General features: G+C 47.6%; 1 protein-coding gene across 4 annotated transcripts in view; it reads left to right on the top strand.

Moving 5' to 3' along the window:
- PLEKHM1 (pleckstrin homology and RUN domain containing M1) overlaps positions 1–23,121 on the top strand; it is a 46,161-nt gene that overhangs the window by 10,801 nt on the left and 12,239 nt on the right. For all 4 annotated transcript variants that reach the window (XM_004772462.3, XM_004772461.3, XM_004772463.3 and 1 more), the window contains 3 exons: positions 6,708–7,116; positions 17,133–17,403; positions 20,523–21,443. In XM_004772462.3, coding sequence (XP_004772519.2) covers positions 6,708–7,116; positions 17,133–17,403; positions 20,523–21,443 — 1,601 coding nt within the window. The remainder of the gene's footprint in view (positions 1–6,707; positions 7,117–17,132; positions 17,404–20,522; positions 21,444–23,121) is intronic.

Here is a 23,121-nt window from a genome sequence, read left to right as displayed (position 1 = left end):
ATAGGGACATACAGAAAGACAAAGGGGACATCATCTCTCTTCCTCAGGGACTGGAGTTGCTGGAACCTATAACTGGAGGCCACATGGGGCAGTGAGGAGAATGGCTCTAAGTAGGGCTCAGAGCTGAACCAGGCTGTACGCAGTGCTGCCCCAGGGTGAACTCCAGCAGGTGACCTCCTCTCTCTGAGGCGCAGTGTAAGATATCATTGCCTCTAGAGGGAAGGAGACTCACGGTTCAGGGTTACGTGTACAACTTCCAAAAACTGCAGGGAAGCACAGTGGGTAAGGGTGCTCCTCTGTGACCTCCCGGAAGGCCTCACAAAGATGCAGACCCTGAACTGGAGGAGATGGTAGACAAAAGGGGCCAAGCAGATGTATGGAGGGAAGAGTCCATGGAACAATGAACTTGACTAGTGGAGGGAGCCTGGACAGAGCCTTCTCTTTTAAAAAATGTTTTTAATTTGAATGTAGTTGATAAACAATGTTATATTAGTCTCAGGTGTACAACATAGTGACTCACCATCTCTGTTTTAGGCCAGGCTCACAAGCAGAGCCTTCTTTATATAGGCTTTTTAACGGTAATATTTGAGCAGATAATCTATTATTATGGTTGGGAAAAGGCTAAAATGTATACAGCAAAAAGCCTTTCACGCCTCTGTCACCATAATTATTGATTCCTTACATTTTCTTCTGATGTTTCTAAATGCATCTAACCAATATGAATCTACAGATTTTTTTTAATGTTTTTTATTTCTTATCCCTGTTCCCTTACCCACAAAAGCTGTTATGAATATACCGTTTGACACTCTGTTTTGGAAGAGATCATATCAGTTTTCAGTTTGGAGCATTAGAACTTCTTTATTTCTTTTTGTTGTTGTTGTATATGTTTCCATTGCTGGTTAGTTTATTTAACCGGCCCTGTATTTAGTGGGTATTGGAATTCCCTATTTCTATAAATAACCTTGTATATGTGGTCTTTTAATTCTTTGCAAGTAACTCTGTTCAGTAAATTTCCAGAAACAGAATTGCTGAGCCAAAGGATACATTGATGTGTGATTTTCCCAGGTACTGCCTAGTCACCCTCCGTCAGGGCTGTACCTTTGTCCTTTCAGCCTTGTCAGCAGAAAGTATTATTCAACGTCCGGGTATTTGCTCATCTAATAGGTAGAAAATGGTAAATTTTATAAAGCGCTTCCTTCAGCCAGACCCATGCTCCCCCAGCCTGTGTTTAGGACCTTTGTCTACTCCTGGGTGCCCCCATCCTCTTGGTTCAGACCTTTACACAGTTCCCAGCTGGTGTAGGAATAACACCAGATTGGGTGCTGGTGTGGGCTGGCTTGCGGTGGGATCGAGTTTCCAGCTCAGTTCTGCCACTTGTAAGTTCAGTAACGGCTGTCAAACCGCTTACTCTTTGAGGTTGTTTCTGCATCTTTAAAATGGAGACTCCATGGGACACCTGGGTGGCTCAGTCGTTAAGCTTCTGCCTTTGGCTCAGGTCATGATCTCAGGGTCCTGGGATCAAGTCCCACATTGGGCTCTTTGCTCAGTGGGGAGCCTGCTTCTCCCTCTGCCTGCTGCTCCCCCTGCTTGTGCGCTCTCTCTCTCTCTCTCTGACAAATAAATAGATAAATCTTAAAATGGAGACTCCCTCATTGGGCTGTCAGAGAATCAGATCAGATGCCTGGGAATGAATTGCATGCATAACAGCAACTGGTAGACCCCTGACGTGGCTTCTGAGCAGATTGGATAGAACTTTCAAATGTCAAATGGAAATATTTAGATAGAACATGCTGAAAAGGAGCAGTCCCCACCTATCTGCTAGACCAGTGGCGTGACTTGGGTTCGTTCACCTGTCTGAGCCCCTTCGTTCTCTCTCCTCTCCCACAGGCCAGCCATGTGTCTTTGTCATGTGTCTTGCTTTTATATTTCATGAGTCTTGTGATTGGAAAATTCCAGCTGTAGGTCATTGAATCAGTGACTGTCCACCCTGTGTGGGAAGTGTCCTGGGCATTACGTTAGAACTCGGGGGGAGGGTCAGGACATACAGACCAGCTCTGGGCAGTGGTGTGAAGAACCAGCACACACTGGAAGCACACACACAGAAGCACAAATACACAGCACCATCGCTTTGAGAGCTGGGCTTGAAGGGAGTCTTTGCGCATTCCCGGATACCAGCTCTTTTTAAAATGTATGTCTTTTTTTTTTTTTTTTAAGATTTTATTTATTTATTTGACAGAGATCACAACTAGGCAGAGAGGCAGGCAGAGAGAGAGAGAGAGAGAGAGGAGGAAGCAGGCTCCCTGTTGAGCAGAGAGCCGGATGCGGGACTCGATCCCAGGACCCTGAGATCATGACCTGAGCCAAGGCAGAGGCTTATCCCACTAAGCCACCCAGGCGCCATAGAGGGTATGTCTTAAGAGTAAAGACTCTCACTGACATTTAATAGTTCACTTATTTTTATTATATTACTTAAATACTTGTAACTTAAAATTAGGCATAAATACCATGGGCTTATAATTCCTACAACAGTAAAATCAAAACATCGACAAATTAAACATAAGCTACAAAACACATAACATTCCAAATGAAATGTATTAATTTAATCTTTCCCAGAAACCAAATTGCAGTTTGCTTTGTGAATAGAGGATTGATGCCACGAATAGCTTCTTTTGTGTTGGTTGGCTCTGAATTACAGTGATCACTGAGAAGCACGACTACAGTCTAGTGGTTAGAAATATGGAGTCAGGCGCCAGACCGCTGGAGTCTTGCATTAACCAGCTTCACGACCTTTGGCAGTTTATTCCTGACCTTGATGTCCTCATCCGCAAAATGGGCATAAGAATGCTAGGAAAAATTAATGAGTTAAGGTATATAGAGTGCGTAGAGCAGTGCCAGACACGGGGTGAGTGCTCAGTCGGTGATGTCATTGTCATTTTACTACTAGTGTCCCTGTGATGTTGGTTCTCCCATAACTTGTCTCAACATTCACAGCTGCAAAACCATGGTTAGTGGTATTTATCAAATGTCATTGTCATAAAGCCTTCTCTTGGGGGAAATGATTCTTTGCATATACAGCCCTCCTCTGGGCTTTTATTAGTGTCCCCTGACATCCAGATGGTGCCATGGACCACCACACACCAATCCACAGGAAAAGCACAGGCTCAATCTCTTGGCAGGGTTAACTGTAGGAGGCGGTCATCCAGATCCTCTCACCCATGCTTTTTATTTATTTTATACCGGCATCTCTATGAACACATGTATACATATGTATATAATACATCTTTTTTTTCCAGTGTCTTCTAAATGAAAGCACAGATTCCTAGAATTTTTGAATAGACAGTTTTTTTTTAAAAGTGCCCTGAGCTGGACAGAACAAAAGTGAAAGGACTAGAGTGGTTTTAGTCCAATGTTGCATTTTTTTTCAAAGGTTTTTGAACATTTTTCTTTTGCCTTTCCTTTAAAATCTCATCTCTCAAAAAAAGAAAATCTCTAGCACATTTTTGCACTTGACATAAATGTCTCTCTTATTCTCTTTGTGTTCTGACAGCCAGCACTGATTCTGGTAAGGCTCTGTGAACTTGATTTCACCTTGACCTTGGCATTGGTTTAGCAAAAACTCTATTTTATCACACAAGTTCTTATTGTTGGATGGCATTTCTTTATTCCAACACCCAGTCTACTCTGTCATTAAAATTTGTCTTACAGATTAGGATTCATTGATAACTGATAACCATTTTGGTAACACTAATGAATATTGCCGTAATTCTGCTCCTTTCCTTACATTTTTATATTCGGGTCCATGGAGGCTAAGTAGTCTTACCAGTGATGATAAGAACAGCCACAGTAACAAATTGAGGTTAATGTTTATTGTGTACTTGCTTTGTGCTACACACCCTACTAAGCATTTGACCTATGTTCTCTCACGTAACCTTGAACACACTCATAAGAGGTGGGTGCTGTTACCACGCATGTTTTGCAGGGAAGGGAATGAAGTCCTTGAACTTTAGGAGCCTATTGGAGGCCACAGCAGTGTGCCAGCCAAAGCCAGGACGCTGGGAGCCTGCTCTTGGTCAGTCACCAACCCACCTCTCAGTTCTCCACAAAGAGCTGGCACCTCCCAGGGGCGATTTGCATCCCTAGCTCATCTCAGAAGGTGGCCCCATTCTGTCACAATAGTTGGGACACAGCAGTTGGTTAACAAATGTCCCTTCCTTCTCTGCCTGTGGAAACTACCCCTTTATGTCTAGAACCCGTGAGTGCCTCAGTGCCTGCTCACTGCCAGCTGTTCCGTTGGATTTGGATTCTCATTGGTCTTTTTTCAGAGTGAGGCCGAGAGCAAGAACCAGCAGCCACCTGCCTCCCCTATAACTATTCCACCAACACGTTTACACCTTCTTCTCATGGGGAGCCTCCTAGTTTGCTGTGATACGATTCACCTGCCATAAAAATCACCATGTTAAAGTGTCCAGTTTGGTGGGTTTTAGTATATTCACAAGGCTGTACAACATCACTATGATATAATTGAAGAACGCCTTCATCACGCTGGAAGGAAACCCTTTACCTATTGTGTGGATATACAGTTTGTTAATCTGTTTATCATTTAGTGGACATTTGTTTTATTCCTACTTTTTGGCTGTTATGAGTAATATTGCATGAATATTCATGTACAACTTTTCTGCAAACGTTGTCTTTTAATTCTCGGATTTATACCCATGAGTTGAACTGCTGAGTCATATGGTAACTCTGTGTTTTACTTTTTGAGGAACTACCAAACTGTTCTCCACAGAATCTACAGCATTTCACATTTCTACCAGCAGTGTGTAAGAGTTCCATTTCCTCTGCATCTTTGCCAACACTTGGTATTCTCTCTCCTTTTTTATTACAGGAATCCTGGTGGGCTTATAGTAGCATCTTATTATGGTTTTGATTTTTATTTCACTACTATTTAATGATATTCATCATCTTTTCAGGTACTTGCTCTAAAGGTACTTGTATGCCTTTACAGAACTGTCTCTGCAAATCCTTTGCCCATTTTTCTTTTCTTTTTTTAATATTTTTTAATTGTTTATTTGAGAGAGAGAGAGAGCAGAGAACATGAGAGAGAGCAGAGAGCACAAGCAGGGAGGTGGGGGATGGAGAAGAGGGAAGGGTAGAAGAAGACCTCTCCCTGAGCAGGGATCCCGAAGCAGGGCTGGATCCCAGGACCCCAGAGCTGAGGGCAAACGCTTAACTGACTGAGCCACCCAAGTGCCCCTCCTTTCCCCATTTTTCAGTTGGACTATTTGTTCCCGTACTATCAAGTTAAGAGCTCTGTATGTTCTGGAGACTAGACCTTTATCAGGTATATGATAATACTTGCCTATAAGATATGCACATATTTTTTCCTATTCTGTGGGTTGTCCTTTTAGTTTCCTAACAGTATCCTTTTGAAGCACAAAAACTTTTAGTTTTGATGAAGTCCAACTTACCTGTTTTTTAATTGGGTGCTTATCCATTGAATGTCGTATTATAAGAAACCACTGCTTGATCCAAAGATTTATACCTATTTCCTTCTAAGAGTTCCTTTCCTTCTAAAGGTTAAGAGCTTGATCCATTTTGAGTTCATTTTTTAAATCATGTGAGAAAGGAGTCCAACTTCATTCTTTTGCATGGGAACTGTTGACTTATCCCAGCACCATTTGTTGAAAAGTCTTCTTCCCTCACTGAAATGTCCTGGTTGAAAATCAGTTGCCCTGGTTGAAAATCACTGTGCCAGTCCCTTCCCATGCCCGTAAGTGCATGGGTTCGTCACCAATCCTGGACTAACTAGCATGTCTTAAAATATTGTTTGGGGTTTTGATGTTTTAAGTAAGAGCAGAGCTCAGCCAAAAGACATCAGGTTGAAAATGTGAGTTCTAAAATCCTCATTTCCCTAAGCCAGCATTAAGGGGAGTTTGACATACCTTCTGACCCAGTCTAAGCCATTAGGGCATTCTCTTGGGCCCAGCTAGCTTTGTTGCCATATGAACCTGCATTTGCCCATGATGTACTCTACTGGGCTCATAAGCAGAGGAGGAGACAGCAAATAGGTTTACTTGAGAAACAGAACTTGGATTCTCAGAAGCCTCAGGAGAAGGGGGAACAGCCGCTAGCCAGTGCTCATTTTAGAAGGCCCAGGAGTATGTTTCCATGCATGTGTGTGTGTGTGCATGCATGTGTACACAAAGGCAGTAGCACTGGCTCCCTGCATTCCCTGTACACCCCTGAGGGGCAGGAAGAGCCAGTCCCACTGGAGGAGTGGCGCACAGCCCGTGTCTGCTTGCGTACACACTCACGCACCCTGTGTACTCTGATCTCCGGCGGTAGGCCCTGGGCACAGGAGGCTTCTCGGACTTCACCTGCAATCTGGCTCCAAGGTGGCTGGGCCCTCGCACCTCCCCCGCGACGCTGCTGTCCACTTACTGTCCCAGGAACAGAGTGGGTCCTCACTTCCCCTCAGTCCGGGTCCCAGGAGTGGGTTCTGAGTCCCAGCCGGGGAGAAATTTCGTGAGGCCTGTCAGAGGAGGGCTGTGTGGGAGCAAGGGAACAATGGATGGTGGCGAGAGTTTTGTTTGTTTTGTTTCTGAAATCACAAAACAGCAGTTTTCCATTCTTAACCACTGCCCCCTAGCCTTGGGCATTCTCACAGACAACCTGTCACACAGGTTTCTTTGTTTAAAAACTTCTAGGGTGCTGTCGGAATTCAGCAAAGCCCAGGTGAACTCTGTGCCAACCAACGGACTGGGCGGACTCGGTGGAGAAGCAGAGATTCCCACTGGGCGGGCCTCACTCTCCTTCCCTGGCCCGGAGGCCAGCATCCCGTCTGATGGGCCCACAGAGCCCCTCCCGGCGCAGGCGTCCCCTGTGGCTTTGGATGGGCATCACAAGCAGCAGCCCCCTGCCTGCGCCTCTGGCGCCCTGGGCCTGCCGCTGTTGGGCACTGCCCAAGCTGTCCCTCTGGGAAGTGCTTTGGGCCAGCAGCCTGGCAGTCCCATGAGAGTGCCGGCCCAAGCGCTGGCCCAGGGGAGTGGCCAGCAGAAGCCCCCGGAGGATGACGGAGCTGCGTGGAGCCTTGGGGTGTCCTCACCCACCAGTCCGGTGAGTGGTGCAAGCTTTTCAGGGGGCGGCCCTGGGGAACTGTCTCAGAGCTGGTGCAGGGCATCTCGGGCTTGTGACCCCGAGGGGTCTCTGCCTTCTCTGCGTTAACCCCTCATGTCTCTTGGCGGATGTGAGCCAGGCACTGTGCCAGTCCCTTCCCACGGGTGTCTCTTGTCATCTCACATCAACCCCATGGAGAAGATAATTCTCTTCTGACTGTAGACTCTGCTCCTGTTCTTAACCACTGGCACTTATCAGCCTAAGGCCTCAGGCCAGGCGTTTCACCTCACTGGGCCTTGGTTTCCTCCTTGGCACTTGTTATTTTTAAATTCATATCATCTAAAATACCAGGCTTTGAGAATACTGAGTCTTGCGACATGAACCACACTTAGAACTGCGCTGACCAGTGTGGCAGCCCTGAGCCACACATGGCCGCTCACTGAGCACTTAAAATGTGGCTAGTCCAAACTGAGACAAGCTGTGTAAAATAAACACCACATTTTGAAGACTTAGTATGAAAAAAAGAATGTGAAATATCTCAATAAAGTTTCACTGATTACATGTTAAAATGAAAGTATTTCTGATATGTTGGGTTAACTATATTATCCAAAATTAATTTCACCTGTTTCTTTTTACATTTTAAATATGTGGCTAGTAGAACATTTTAAAATGACACACAAGACACAATTCTATTTCTGTTAGGCAATGCTGTTCTAATATAAGCCAGTCTACTTTGTGGATAACCCAAGGGAAAGCCAGCCCTGGGAATCTTCTGGGCAGAGCCATGGGTCAGAGGCTTGAGAACTGTCATCAAAGCTGTGGACCCAAACTGTTTGGCCATTTCGCATTTGTCTTGTGTCATGAACAGCCTGGGTCAGAAGCTATATGCCCCTGTGCACATGGACACACAAAGCCCTGAGTTTATCCCAGCTGCTGTCTGGGGTTCGTGTTGGGAGATAGTCTTGCTTTTTCAGCTCCATCCATGCGCGTCTCTTATCTGGCCTGTAACTTCCAGGTCCCAGAACTCAGGATGGGGCCAAGGCCGTGAAATAGACTAGGAGACACGCGCACACACACCCTTGTTTTTAACAGCTTTTTTGAGCTATTACTCATATTATATATAATTAACCTAATCGAAGTGTATAATTCAACTTTTTTCATATATTTGCAAGGTTGTGCAACTGTCACTATGATCTAACTTGAAAACATTTTCATCCTGCATCAGAGAAACCCCTTGCCCTTAGCAGTGACTCCCCATCCGATTCTCCTTCCCCCCACCCCCGCCCCAACCTCACTCCTCTCATCCCCTGGCAACAGCTAATCTCCTTTGTCTATAGATTTGTTCTTCTGGACATTTCTTGTAAATGAAATCATGTAATACGTAATCTTTTTGTGACTGGGTTCTTCCAATTAACATATTATTTTCAGGATTTTTCCCCTTTGTATCTTGATCTGTACTTCAATGAATAATAATTCATTGTAGATTAGATTCCATTATATGAACACATTACATTTTATTTTGTCCTTCGTCAGTTGATAGACATTTGGTTTTTGCCCCATATTTTGACTATTACAAGTAAAACTGCAGTGAACATTCATGTACAAGTGTTTGTGTAGATATATGTGGTTTTTTTTTTAAGATTTTTTTTTATTTATTTGACAGACAGAGTTCACAAGTAGGCAGAGAGGCAGGCAGAGAGAGAGAGGAGGAAGCAGGCTCCCAGGACTCTGGGATCATGACCCGAGCTGAAGGCAGAGGCTTTAACCCACTGAGCCACCCAGGCGCCCCTGTGTAGATATATGTTTTTAATTGTCTTGGGTGCATACCAAGCAGTAGAATTTCTGGGTCACATGGTAATTCTACATTTAACTTTTTGAGGAACTGCCAGATTGTTTTCCAAAGCAGCTCCCCATTTGATATTCCCTCCAGCAGTGTTTTCTTCTACATCCTCACCAACAGATCTTATTGTCTCCATAAAAATTGTTATTATAGCTATCCTAGGGAGTAAGGAGTAGTATTTCATTATGGTTTTGATTTGCTTTTCTTTAATGACTAATGATTAAAGAGTATCCCCTTTCTATGTGCCTTTTGGCCATTTATGTATCTGCTTTGGAGAAATGTGTATTCAGAACCTTGGCCCATTTTTAAGTAGGATTTTTTTTGTCTTTTTATTATTGAGTCATAATAGTTCTTTATATATTCTGGATTCTATACCCTTATTGGATACATAATTAACAACTGTTTTCTCCTATCCTTTTCACTTTAGTTATCTTTTCACTTTCTTTGTGGTATCACAGCATGTATGTTTTTAGTTTTGATATCATCCAATTTATTTGGCTTTTTCTTCCATCATTTGTGCTTTTGGTGTCATATCTATACTCATTCCCTCATTCAAGGTCACAAAGATTTACTCTTATCTGTCCTTCTAAAAATGTTATGGTTGTAGCTCTTCTGTTTATACCTGTGATCCCTTTTGAGTTGATTTTTGTATATGGTATAAGGATGGGGTCCAGATTGATTCTTCTGCATAGGGATAGCCTATTGTACCAGTGCCATTTGTTAAAAAGACTGTTAAAAAGACCCAAATCCTTGGGTCCTGGTATCGAGCCCTGCATTGGGTTCTCTGCTCAGCGGGGAGCCTGCTTGTCTCTCTCCCTCTGCCTGCCACTCCCCTGCTTGTGCTCACTCTCTTTCTCTCTCTCTCTCAAATAAATAAAATCTTTTTAAAAATGTTTTTAATAAATAAATAAATAAAATGTAGACACTTTCCAGCCCACCAGCTCTCTCATGCCTTCTGCCATTGTTCCCTTCCAAAGGAAGCCTCCATTCTGACTTGCAGCCCCACAGATTCATTTTCCTGTTGTTGAACTTCATTCATATCAGTGAATTTGTACAATATGTACACTTGCTTCTTTCACTGAGCATTTGTCTGTGAGATTAACCTGTGCATTTAGCACAAGGCTACAGTCTGTTCTTTTCCATTGTTCTGTAGTAGTCCATTGTCAGACTATATCCCAATACATCTATCCATTCTCCTGCTAATAGCCATTTGGGTTGTTTCCAGGCTCTGCCTATTACAGTGAAAGCTGCTATGAACATTCTTGCACTTGCCTTTCAGTGACTCTCTGTACTCATTTCTGTGGGTATATCTAGGAGTGGAATTGCCAGGTCATTGGGTAGGCGCATGTTTACCTTTAGTATCTACTGCCAAGAATTTTCTAACAGTGCTTGTACAGACTTGCACTCACCCTAGCAATATGTGAGCATTTTTTTTTAAGATTTTATTTATTTATTTGACAGAGATCACAAGTAGGCAGAGAGGCAGGCAGAGAGAGGGTTGGGGAAAGCAGGCTCCCCACCAAGCAAAGAACTCAGTTTGGAGCTCAATCCCAGGATCCTGGGATCGTGACCTGAGCTGAAAGCAGAAGCTTTAACACACTGAGCCACCCAGGCACCCCAATACATGAGCATTTTCATTGCTCTTTATCCTAGCCACTGGTGTCATCAGTCTTATTTTTAGACACTTTAAAAGGTATATAGTGGTATCTCACTGTGATTTTTTTCAAGATATTATTTATTTGAGAAAGAGCACATGCACATGTGGGAGGGGGTTGGAGGGGGCAGAGGGAGAGGGAGAGAGTCTTAAGCAGACTCCTCACTGAGCACAGAGCTAGATGCAGGGCTCGATACCAGGACCCTGGGATCACAACCTGAGCCAAAGGCAGAGGCTTTAACCCACTGAGCCACCCAGGTGCCCCAGTCATTGTTTCATTCTTGAATTGAGTTGTGTGTATTTACCTTATTTCTTTGGGACTCTTTATGTACTATGAATAGGTCATTTATTAGAGAAAAAAATATATAGCATAAATACATATAGTAGATGTCTTCTTTGAGTCTCTGGCTTGCCTTTTAAATCTCTTAATGGTATCTTTCATGGAACGGAAATTCTTGATTTTAATGATCTTTAAGTTATCAGTCTCTCTGTGGTTAATATGTTTTGGGTCTTTTTAAAAACTCTTTATCTACCCAAAGCAGTGAGACTGAAAAGCCCTATATTTTCATCTAGAAGCTTTACTGTTTTACCTTTTGCAATTAGGTTTATGATCCCTGGGATTAATTTTTGTGTACGGTGTGAGGTAGAAGTCAAAAGTCATGTTTTTCCATAGGGATAGCTGATGGACTAGCTCCGCTTACTGACTATGACTATGTAAGTCATGTCACTGTGTAAGTGAGGGTCACACTCTCCATTTTTACTGTTCTGAGGATTGCCTCAGGGCCCAGAATGTCACAGGACCTTGAAGGTTATGAGCAGAAAACTTTCATCACTCTGAAGGGTGAAGGAGAAAACCTCCTCCAACCCGTACCTTGAGCTGGCAACAGAGGGCTCTCCCTAGGGTCTGTGGCTGTGTGCCCCTGCAGGGCTCCACAGGGTAGCATTGACCGAGTTGAGTTCACTCCAGTCTTATATTGACTCAGATATCCTGTCTTGCCAGGATCCCAGAGCTGATGGGACAGGGCAGATTGTCACCCATGCTCCTCTGCTCAAGGAGTGTTGATGCTCTGGTCTCCCTGCAGCTCCTGACAAAACAAGCTCCTTCCGGCCTCAGGCTTTTCCATTTGCTGCCAGGACTCTTTCTCAGCTCGCCCCTTTTCCTTGCCTTTATCTCCACCTTTCTTGATGGTGCTCAAAAGCACCATCCCCAGGGACTCCCTTTCCCATTTGCCTGCTTTACTTTGTTTATAACACGCATCACTGTGTGAAATCATATTGTCTCTTGATCTGTCTACTTGTTTATTTTCTGCCCTGGGATTCGCATATCAGCTCTATGATATAAAACAACGTGTCTGCTCCCCTCTGTAATGTCAGCTCTGAGCACTGTACCTGGGAGAATATAGGCATAATTAATAGTTCTCAAACTCTCAGAGACTCTGGAGATGCTAACTTGTCAGTTTACACTGAGAAGTACACCATCAAGTGCACCAGGTGGGCTAGTTGGTCTGACCAGGGCAGGCTCTGCCTCACTGCAGGCCTCAGGGGAGTCAGGTTGCTGAGGGCCACAGGACCCACTCATCTGTACTCTCGGTAGACAGCCTCTGGGCTCACACTGATCCAGTGCACCCCCAGCCCTCGGACAGGGTAGTGCCCTGCCCCGTGTGTCACCTCTGTTGTTCTCATCTTTCTGTGCGTCAGACACTTAGTCACTGCTATTATTTGACACTTGGGCAGTGTGGGGAGTAGAGGGTAGTCACTAACAAGTTGTATCACCATAAGAGCCACTCAGTCTTTCATTAAAGAAAAACCATTATTTTCTTTCCTTTTTTTTTTTTTTTTTATTGACAGAGAGATCACAAGTAGGCAGAGAGGCAGGTAGAGAGGAGGAAGCAGGCTCCCTGCTGAGCAGACAGCCTGATGCGGGCCTCCATCCCAGGACCCTGAGATCATGACCTAAGCCAAAGGCTTACTTAGCTCACTGAGCCACCCAGGTGCCCTAAGACCATTATTTTCAATTCACTCAAAATAAGGCCCTGCTCTGGGCCAAGCACCGTGCTTGGTGCAGTGAAGTAACAGGATGGGCACAGGCCCTGCTCCCTGCAGACAGACACTGGGTTAGACAGGTCACTACCCATGTCATGACTATGTTGGTGACAAGAGCTGGGAAGGAAAGGAGCAGGGAGTGGAGGAGTTAAGGGAACTTTTACTTGTGGAATCTGGGGGGTTGTGAATTGATTTCTCAGTTTCATTCCAGAGGACAGTCTGAATTCTAAAACTTCATCCTGATCACTACCCTCATGTGGTCCCCTCGTCACCACCTGTGCCATGTGGTCCCCTCCCCAACACAGGAGTGCAGGCGAAATCTCTTCGCATGACGTAATGAGGCTAAACTGGCTAAAAAGCACTTTTTCTGACGCCTAGTATCTCTCTCCTCAGCCAGAGTCTCCCCTCTGAGACTTAGCTGTTGTTTATGGCCTACTGTACCTTTAGTAGCTCAAGTGGCATTCCTCTGTCTTGGGTCCCTAGCGGCAGGTGCTGCTCTGGCTCAGACCCTTGCTTGATGGTGGTTTCCCCCACTGTTACAGGGACAGGGAGCTGGCCAGACGTGGGGACTTAAGTGAGCAGAAGGTAGGAAGGTGGTAGGAAAGGCGAGGGAGAAGGGCAACAGTGGAGTGCTCTGCCCTCCCCACTTCATGGTGTGGGGCGGGGGAGGGAGGCTGGGCTGGGGCACAGCTGCAAAGAGCTCCCTCCAGGCCTGTGCACAAAAGCTCCAAGGACCCAATGTTCCCACTGTTTTTTCTCTGTTGCCTAAGAAAACAAAAGATTTTCCCTGGAGTATCATTTCCTGGTGACTGACCTGTGGCCACTGGCCCGTGTCTGAACATTTCCTAGTAGTCTCCCTCGCGTCTCCGGAGAGAGAAGCCCTCACCAATGATCATCACCTCACAATTCACCTTTGTCTCCTTCCTTTTCATCCCTTCACCCCACCCTTCTTATTTCATGCTAAAGACATTTGGATAGTCAAGATTTATTCCCTCATCTGTTAGAACTCTGTGCCAGGCACTAAGAAAAATGAAAGACAGGGTACCTGGGTGGCTCAGTCATTAAGCGTCTGCCTTTGGCTCAGGTCATGATCCCAGGGTCCTGGGATTGAGCCCCACATCAGGCTCCCTGCTCAGCGGAGAGCCTGCTTCTTCCCCTCCCACTCACCTTGCTTGTGTTCCCTCTCTTGCTGTCCCTCTCTCTCTCTGACAAATCAATAAAAATCTTAAGAAAAAAAAAAGGAAAATGAAAGATTGCAAACAGCTTCGTAGGTACTAGGGCTAGGGGTAAGCAAAGAATGCCATGGGAGCCCAGAGGGGTCCCTGAGTCCGCTGGGATGTGGGAGGAGTGTAGACTGGGGAATTAAAAGGAAAGCATCCAGGAGGAGGTGATGGATGACCCCTGGGCTGAGACTTAAGGAATAGTGCTCTTTCCCACTGGAGCCATTAGCTGGTGATCGGAGGCCACAAGACTTCCCAGGTAGGTACCCCTGGCTCTGTGAGGCTCCTCCTGTCCATTTTCCTAAGGGAGCTCCCCTGGGTCTCTGTGGCCTAGTCAGGCTTTGCTCAGAATCCTGTGTTGCAGGTGGCCCTCAAGTAGCCACCCGACTGACACATTGTCCTGGCACTGGCAGAAGGAAACACCTGCTAATTTGGAGGGTTTTTGGAGGAAGCCCTGGAAGCCCAGCATTGTGAGGCCCTCACACTCCTGACTCAGAGCTCTCCACTCTTGGCTTAAGGAGACATCTAGCATCAGAATGGATTAAACCAGCCAAACCGATTCTTCTAGGGCAGTCCCAGCCCTGCTCCCCTTCCTTGTCTCTGAGAGCAGGGAGGGCAATCTGATTTAAGGGTTGGAAATAGCATCTTCAGGGTGAGGTTGGTGACACTTAACAAAACAGCTGGACTGGGCCCACCCCTTGTGTGAGTCATTTCCTCTGTATAGACAGCTACTTAGGGCAGTCCAACCAGCTTTCTTCTTACCTCTGCTCATCCATGCTTAGACACAGAAAGGCAGGGAGTGCTTGAATAGTGAAGAAGAAAAAGCTAAAAATCCATTCCCACAATCCCCTGACCCCAGACCCACCCCACTTCTCCCAGCTAGCGAGCAACTTCAGACTCAGCAACAGAAGGGAAGGGGCAGGGCCTGGCTGCCTGGGGCTTCAGGGGCCTCCTCAGAAGTGAGGAGCCCCAACAGAGGTGCCAGTGAGGCCCCTGGGTCCTGCTTACCCATGTCTCCCTCATCTTAAACCCTATAAGCAGGGTGGAAAAACTCTACAGCTCTTCAGCAATTGGTGCTGGGATAACAGGATATCCACATGCATCCTCACATTATACACAAAATTTAATTCAAAATAGATTATAGACCTAAATGTAAGAGCTTAATCATAAAGCTTTTAGCAGAAAACATAGGACCAAATCTTTGTAATCTTGACTTAGACAGTGGTGTCTTACATATAACACCAAAGGCAGAGACAAAAGAAAAAATAGATATATTGGACTTCAGCACAATTTTAAAATTTCGTGCCTCAAAAGACACCAGCAAGAAAGTGAAAAGACAACCCCCAGAATTGGAAAAATTATTTGCAAGCCATGTATATGGTATGGGCTTAGTATCCCAAATATCCTAAGTATATAAAGAACCCTTACAACTTGTGTTTGTTTCCTAAGGCCTCTGTAATGAAGTACCGTAAATTGGATAGCTCAAAACAACAGAAATGCATTCTCTGATAGTTCTGGAGGCTTGCAGTCCAAAATCCAGATGGCAGGAACTGTCTGGAAGTCCTGAGAAAGAATCTGTTCTGCACCCTTCTCTCAGCTCGGGTTGCCAGCAATCCCTGTTGTTCCTTGGCTCAAAGACCCATCCCTCCCAGCTCTGCCTCTGTCATCACGTGACTTTCTCACTCTGTGTCTCTGTCTTCACTTGGAATTCTCTTCTGTGTGTGTGTGTGTCTTCTCTTATAAGAACACCAATCACAATGAATGAAGGGCTCACCTTCCCCTAGCATGACCTCCTCTTAACTAATTATATCTACAACAACCCTACTTCCAAAGAAGGTCATGTTCTAAGAGACTGGGGGCTAGGGTTTTAACATATCCTGGTTGGGAACACAATTCCCTCTATAACACAGAAACAAAATTTAAGACAAACCAATTTAAGAATGGGCAAAGGAGGGGCGCCTGGTTGGCTCAGTGGGTTAAGGCCTCTGCCTTCGGCTCAGGTCATGATCCCAGGGTCCTGGGATCGAGCCCCACATTGGGCTCTCTGCGCTGCAGGGAGCCTGCTTCCTCCTCTCTCTCTGCCTGCTTCTCTGCCTGCTTGTGATCTCTATCAAATAAATAAATAAAATCTTAAAAAAAAAAAAAAAAGAATGGGCAAAGGATTTGAATAGACATTTCTCCAAAGAAGATATACAAATGTCCACGAGGCACAAGAAAGGTTGCTGTGTCATTAGATACTGGGGAGATTGCAAACCCAAACCGCAAGATGGTACTTCACACCCATCGGGATGGCCATAAGTAAACAGACAGAACAGCAAAAAATGGTGGCGAGGATGTGGAGAAATTGGAATCCTCTACATGGCCAGTGGGGATATAAAATGGTGCAGCCACTATGGAAAACAGTTTGGAAATTCCTCAGAAAGTTACACATAGTTACCATATGACCCATCCATTCCTCTCACGGGTACATGCCCAAGGAAATGGAAAACAAACATCCAAACAAAATCTTGGACATGAGTGTTCACAGCAGCATTATTCATAATTGCCAGAAGGGGAAAACAACCCTAATCCCATCAGCCTGTGAGCAAACAGCGTGGTACATCCATACCTTGAGATACCATTTAGTCATAAAGAGAAATGAAGTCCTCACAGCTGCTGTAACGAGGACAGACCCTGAAAACACGGTGCTAAGGGGAAGAAGGCCGACACAAAGATCATGTGTTAGAAGATTCCATTTATACGAAATGTCCAGAATGGACAAATCTTTGGAAACAGAAAGTAGATTGTTGCTTGCCTAGAACCGGAGCAGTTGAGGGGAAATGAAGAGTGACCGCTCATGGGCATGGGCTTGCTTTCTGGAAGAATGAAAACGTTCTAAATTTAGATTGTGGTGGTGGTTGCACAACTTTGTGGACGCACTGAAACCATTAAACTGGACACTTGAAATGGGTTAATTTAATGATAGGTGAATTGTGTCTTAATAAAGATGTTCCTAAAAAGCTTCAAAAACAACCTCTGGAGTGCCCGGGTGGCTCAGTCGGTTAAGGGTCTGCTTCGGCATAGGTCATGATCCCAGGGTTCCGGGATCAAGTCCCCCATTGGGCTCCTTATTCAGCCGGGAGTCTGCCTCTGCCCTGCCCCACCTGCTTATGATCTCTCTCGCTCTCACTCTCACTCTCTCAAATAAATAAATAAAATCTTAAAAAAATAATCTTGGAAAAAGAAAGAAACAAACCTGTCTTCACTCCTTTCCCACTAGAAAAGCAAGAGCTGGATCTCTGAGGATGACTTCTACCGGCCTCCCCAGGAGCCGCCCCCAGAGAGCCCCTCAGAACGCTCCGTGGCTTCTTCTGGAGGGACACCAGAGTTGAGGCCCAGTCTCCTCCGGCATTTTTCTCAAGGACCAAGAAAAAGCTTCTCCACGGGGGCCTTAGACAAAGCATGCGTGCCTTCCCCGGGCAGCAGGAAGAGCAGGACAGCCGTGGCACAGGAGCATAAGAACTTCCGGGTGGTGCACCGCCGGCAGATGGGTAGGTGGCCTCGGGCTCCCAGTGACCTGGCCGCACGGGGCAGCACCTTCCAGAGAGTGGGGCTGCCAGCCTCTGGGGGGTCTTCTCACAGGCAGCACCTCTTCCCCAGATGTCATAAGGAGCAACCTTGCGGAGTAATTCAGGAAAGCATTTCAGGAAAAGTACTATATTTTCTCATAAAATCTCAACAAGGTAATGCTCAAAAACCTGTTTCATGTAGTGAAATATGGCAGCTTTTTCCTGGAAGTCCTATGATTTTACGAAACCCTGGGTTCTGCCTGGAGCCGGGAGCAAACCCTGCCCCTTGAAGGCATTTCAATGTCTCTTCCCAAGGCCTTTATCTTAGGAGGTTGGTTTAACAGCTCCGGTAGGGTATATCAGCTCTGCTCTCTGGTTAGTGTCCTCTCTGTGCCATTGACAGTGAGGCCAGCTTGATTTCCATGTCCTGTGAGGTTCTAGACAGTGGTCAATAACTATAACCTAGTTTTTCCACAACCCCTATAAACAAAGAAAAAAGTGTGCCCTGGAGTCCGTCTCTTTCTCCCTCCGTCTGCAGTGAGCCAGCAGACAGTTCTGGCCGGGTTCCTAGCTTGGGGAGTATAGGTAGAGCTCCCGTCTCCATACTCGCTTCATTTAGGTTTTTCTTGAAGTCCACGTGGTAACTGTAGCTGTGCCAGAGCAGGTGTGCTTTGTGCCCAGGCCATCAGGTTCCTCAAAGGGTAGGAAGACCCAGTACAGGTCTTTGAATCCAGGCTGGGCGAGAGAGAACTGCGTGTCCTGTGGACCCCAGTTGGCGGCAGACCCCTGTGAAACAGGGAGCACTGAGCAGGGTGTGCTGGTTGGGCACCCGCTCATTTAGCAGATGGTTTTCTGTGACGTGCCAGCCTGCTCTAGGTGCTGGGGACACAGCAGGAAGCAAAACAAAGTCTCTGTCTTCCCAGACTTATATCCTAGTACAAGAGGCAGGAACTAAGAGAATATACAAATAAATGCATGGTATGGGCCAGTGACAGTCATTGCTATGGAGAAGAGTAAATTGGGGAGCACCAAGGTGGGGAGGATACAGCTTCATGCGGGATGGCCAGGGAAGCCCTCACACATAAGATGACCTTTGAGGAGATGGGAAGGGAGGGAGGGAGGGAGACGTAGGACAACCTTTGTGTCTCAAGCAGGAGAACAAATGCAAAGCCCCTGCATTGGGCACGTGCCTGGGAAACTGAGGAGTTGGGGAGAGGGTGTTAGAGATGAGGGCAGAGTGACGGAAGGCCTCACTGGCCCCAGGAGGGGCCTTAGCTTTCATTCTGAGGGAGATGGCAGCCAGTGCGGGATTTGGGGCAGAGGGACGTGATCTGACTCCCTTTATTTTTTTTTTTTAATTTATTTTCAGCATAACAGTATTCTTTGTTTTTGCACCACACCCAGTGCTCCATGCAATCCGTGCCCTCTCTAATACCCACCACCTGGTTCCCCCAGCCTCCCACCCCCCGCCCCCGCCACTTCAAACCCCTCAGATTGTTTTTCAGAGTCCATAGTCTCTCATGGTTCACCTCCCCTTCCAATTTCCCCCAACTCCCTTTTCCTCTCTAACTCCCCTTGTCCTCCATGCTATTTGTTATGCTCCACAATAAGTGAAACCATATGGGAGTCATCCTGGCTCATGTGTTGAAGGACCTCAGGGAGGGAGACCAGCCAGGTGGCTGTCGCCATCCTCCAGGCCAGAGGTGACGGCCACTGAGCCCGTGTGGTAGCGGTGGAGGTGGTGAGCAGTGGGGTGTTCCAGATATGCCAGCAAGGTGTGCAGACAGACTGCGTGTGTGACGTGGAAGAAAGGAAATCAAGGACAACTCCAAGGTTTTTAGCCCGAACAGCTGGAAGGATAGTGTGCCATTTATGAGATGAGGAATGTTGGGAGAGAAGCCGGTTTGCAGTGGGAGGGTCAGGAATTCATTTTCAGGCATTCAGCCTTGAGGTGCTTATTAGATATTAGACATACACGGAGCAGGTGGAGATCTGAATCTGAGGTTCAAGGGCAAGGTTCAGGTTGGAGATAAAAACCGGGCCTAGGGACGCCTGGGTGGCTCAGTGAGTTAAAGCCTTTGCCTTCAGCTCCAGTCAGGATCTCAGGGTCCTGGGATCAAGTCCTGCATCGTGCTCTCTGCTCAGCAGGGAGCCTGCTTCCTCCTCTCTCTCTGCCTGGCTCTCTGCCTACTTGTGATCTCTGTCTGTCAAACAAATAACTAAAATCTTTATAAAAAAAAAAAAAAAAAAACGGGCCTTGTTGGCATAAAGCCCTGTGAGTGGGCAAGAGGAGGTAGGAGGTGGGTGTTGATGGAGGAGAGGACCCAGGAGTGAGCTCTGGGGTGCTCCCATGTTGAGATGTCAGGAAGAGAAGGAGGAACGAGCCCAGGGAACAGAAGAGTGGCCTGTTAGGGCTGAGAAAGATCCAGAAGCCAAGGGAAAGGAGGGGGGCTCAGCTCTCTTCAGTGATGCTAATGGGTCAGGCCAGACGGGGACCAATGATTAGCCTTTTAGTTGGTGACAAGGAGGGCATGGGGCTTTCCAAGTGCAATTTCAATGGAAGGAGGGGTCAGCCGCCTGACTGGAGCAGATTCAAGATGGAACAGGAGCAAGGGAACTAGAGACAGTTTTGATACCTCCTCAGGGGGTTTTCTGTAAAGGGGGACGGAGGAACAGGGTGGTAATTAGAGATGTGAGTGCCATCAAGAAAGCTATTTTTAAAGATGGCAGAAATAACAGAGTGTTTGTGTGCTGGAGGGAATGATCTGGGAGGGAAGGGAGAAAGCAGTGACACGGGAGAGGGAGGGAGGATTGTTGGAGAGACATCCTTGTCCTTGAGTAGGCGGGGGAGGGGGGAGGAGTGTCTCCACCACAAACAGAGGGGTTGGCCTCAGACTGAGCCGTCAGTTCGTCCTTTGTGACAAGGGGCAGGTCAGACTGTGGGTACCGGTGCCAGAGTGAGGGGTCTGTGGAGGTAATCTTGTGAGTCCTTTTTTTGTCTCGGTAAAATTCAGGAACAAGGTCAGCAGTGGAGGGTGAGGACGGTGGGGCCGGGGAAGGGGGAATGGCCCGCAGTCTAAAGCGCCTTTTTCTACCCCCAGGACTGTCCAACCCGTTCCGGGGTCTCATGAAGCTGGGCACCGTGGAGCGGCGGGGGGCCATGGGCATTTGGAAGGAGCTCTTCTGCGAGCTCTCCCCCCTGGAGTTCCGCCTCTACCTGAACACCGAGGAGCGCGTCTGCGTGGAGACATGCTCACTGCTGCGCTGCGAGTCTGTGGGGCCGGCGCACAGCGATGGCCGATTCGAGCTGGTCTTCTCTGGCAGGAAGCTGGCCCTGCGGGCATCCTCCCAGGATGAGGCCGAGGACTGGCTGGACCGTGTGCGGGAGGCCCTGCAGAAGTGCCGGCCACAGCAGGAGGATGAGTGGGTGAATATCCAGTACCCCGAGCCGCCTGAGGACCCCCCGGGTGCCCCCCAGAGCGGCCTCCCCTCCCACCCAGACCTGCTCCCTGAGCCTGAAACCCTCCAGGCCACACAGTTCTGTTGGTCCTCTGCCCAAGATCCTGAGCCAGATGCTATCAAAGAATCCCTTCTATACCTGTACACGGATAGGACCTGGATGCCCTATATTTTTTCCCTCTCCTTGGAGTCTCTGAAATGCTTCCGAGTGAGAAACAACGAGAAGATGTTAAGTGACAGCCATGGAATTGAGACCATCCGAGACATCCTGCCAGACACGAGTCTTGGGGGCCCCTCCTTCTTCAAAATCATCACGGCCAAGGCCGTCCTGAAGCTGCAGGCCGGGAGCGCCGAGGAGGCCGCCCTGTGGAGGGATCTGGTGCGCAAGGTCCTGGCGTCCTACCTGGAGACGGCTGAGGAGGCCGTGACCCTGGGTGGGAGTCTGGACGAAAACTGTCAGGAGGTGCTGAAGTTCGCCACGCGGGAAAACGGCTTCCTCCTGCAGTACCTCGTGGCCATTCCCACGGAGAAAGGCCTGGACTCCCAGGGCTGCTTCTGCGCAGGTGCCCACTCACTGTCCCCCCCCTCCCCCACTACCATGCACCTGCCTCCTGCTGCCTTGGGTGGGGGATTCCTGACTCAGGTTCTCCTGGGATGCGGCAGCGCATAGCCCCTGCTTCTCCCCAGTGCCCATGGAGGCTGGAGGCCGGCGCCGCTGCAGGGTGTCAGCACCTGTGGGCGGCAGCTCTGCACGGTGCTGCTCTCTGTTCAGGGAGTTCCATCAGGGGAGCTCTGTTCTCCACACCTTTCGTTATCACATTACCATATCATTCAATCCTTTTGGAGTGCGGCATGGTGCCCTTCCAAAGATTCCTGCATGCTTTCACAAGTGCACACAGTCTTTTTCCATTACAAAAGTGGGCTCATACATCCCAGGGCCGTGCAGTGGAACTTTCTCTGATAATGAAAATGTTCTAGATCTCTGCTGTCAAGCCACATGTGGCTCCCAAGTACTCCACGTGCAGCTAATGTGGCTAAAGGAACTGAATTTTCAGTTTAACGTAAAGGTATTTAAATTGAAATGGGTACCTGTGACAGCACAGCTATCTATATTGTCCTATAACTTTTTTTTTTATGCTTAAGAATGTATCACGGATATTATTCCAAGTCCGTACACCTGCTGTATCATTACTGTCCTCAGATCTGATTCTCCTGCGGGGGGCACTGGGCCAGCTGCTTTATTTGGATTATTTCATTTATTCCTCACAGTACCTATCCTGAGGTGGAGGCAGATGAGGACCTCGACAGTCCTAGAACCTTGCTCCGCTCAAGTCCCCATAGGCCCTCTCCACTGCCTTGCTTTTCAAGGCGTGAGATAGTCCACGGCTCACGTTCCATTTTCAGCTCTTCTCCCCGATCCAGACACCCATTTCCATCCCCACGGCTGCTCCAGGCCAGCTGTGAAAGTTTCACCCTGCTGCGGAGCGCCACAGCAGGAGACCTGGCTCCAAGTGGCTTGAGGGCTGTCCTGTCAGCTGGAGCCTGAGGGACTAGAAGGAAAAGTCTGCTTTGGGCATCTGGAAGGAAGTGGTCTGCGGTTTTCTTCCTGCAGAAAACATGTTCAGGTCCCTGCTCACCCCCTCCCTCCGCCAGCCCCCAACCCTCACACTTTGCACCTTCAGCCTGTGGGTGTTGGACTCAGTGAAGAGGCCAGGCCCCCAAAGCCCATGAGGAGGGTCCCCCGGTGGGAGTCAGTGCTGGCAAGGGGCACCTCTCGCTGCACCTGTCACCTGCCAGCCCCGGGGGAGCTTGGGCTTCCTTCCTGCCGCAAGCACAGCTCTGTGGCCAGGCTCATACCCACTGCTGACATTTTGCTGTGTTCATGGTATACAGGGTGCTTTCAAAATCTCCTATCGCTTAAACTCTGTAATCACCCCCACAGAAGAGCATGTAGCAGCTGAATTTTACAGAGACCACAATGGAACCTTGCAAAAATTCAGTGAAGGTTAGAATGAGGCAGCTAGGAAGCAGACGAGCCTACCCTTCCGGTCCCAAGTCCAAAGGGACCTTTTCCCATGCCGGTGGGAGGCAGCCATGTGTGCTCGGGATTAGAGCCAGGCTTTTGCTCTGCCCTGAGCATACCCCAAGCAGCTTCTCGCTGCCCACCATTGAGGAGGGACCTCCAGCCAAGCAGCTAAAGCTGGGCCCTGCCCCACTGTCCCGAGGTATCTGGCGTCTCTG

Source organism: Mustela putorius, unplaced genomic scaffold, assembly GCF_011764305.1.
Source record: "Mustela putorius furo isolate JIRA1106 unplaced genomic scaffold, ASM1176430v1.1 tig00000487_pilon_pilon_pilon, whole genome shotgun sequence".
NCBI classification, from domain to species: Eukaryota; Metazoa; Chordata; class Mammalia; order Carnivora; family Mustelidae; genus Mustela; species Mustela putorius.
Note: the sequence above shows the minus strand (reverse complement) of the source record. Positions and strands in the feature narration are given on the sequence as shown.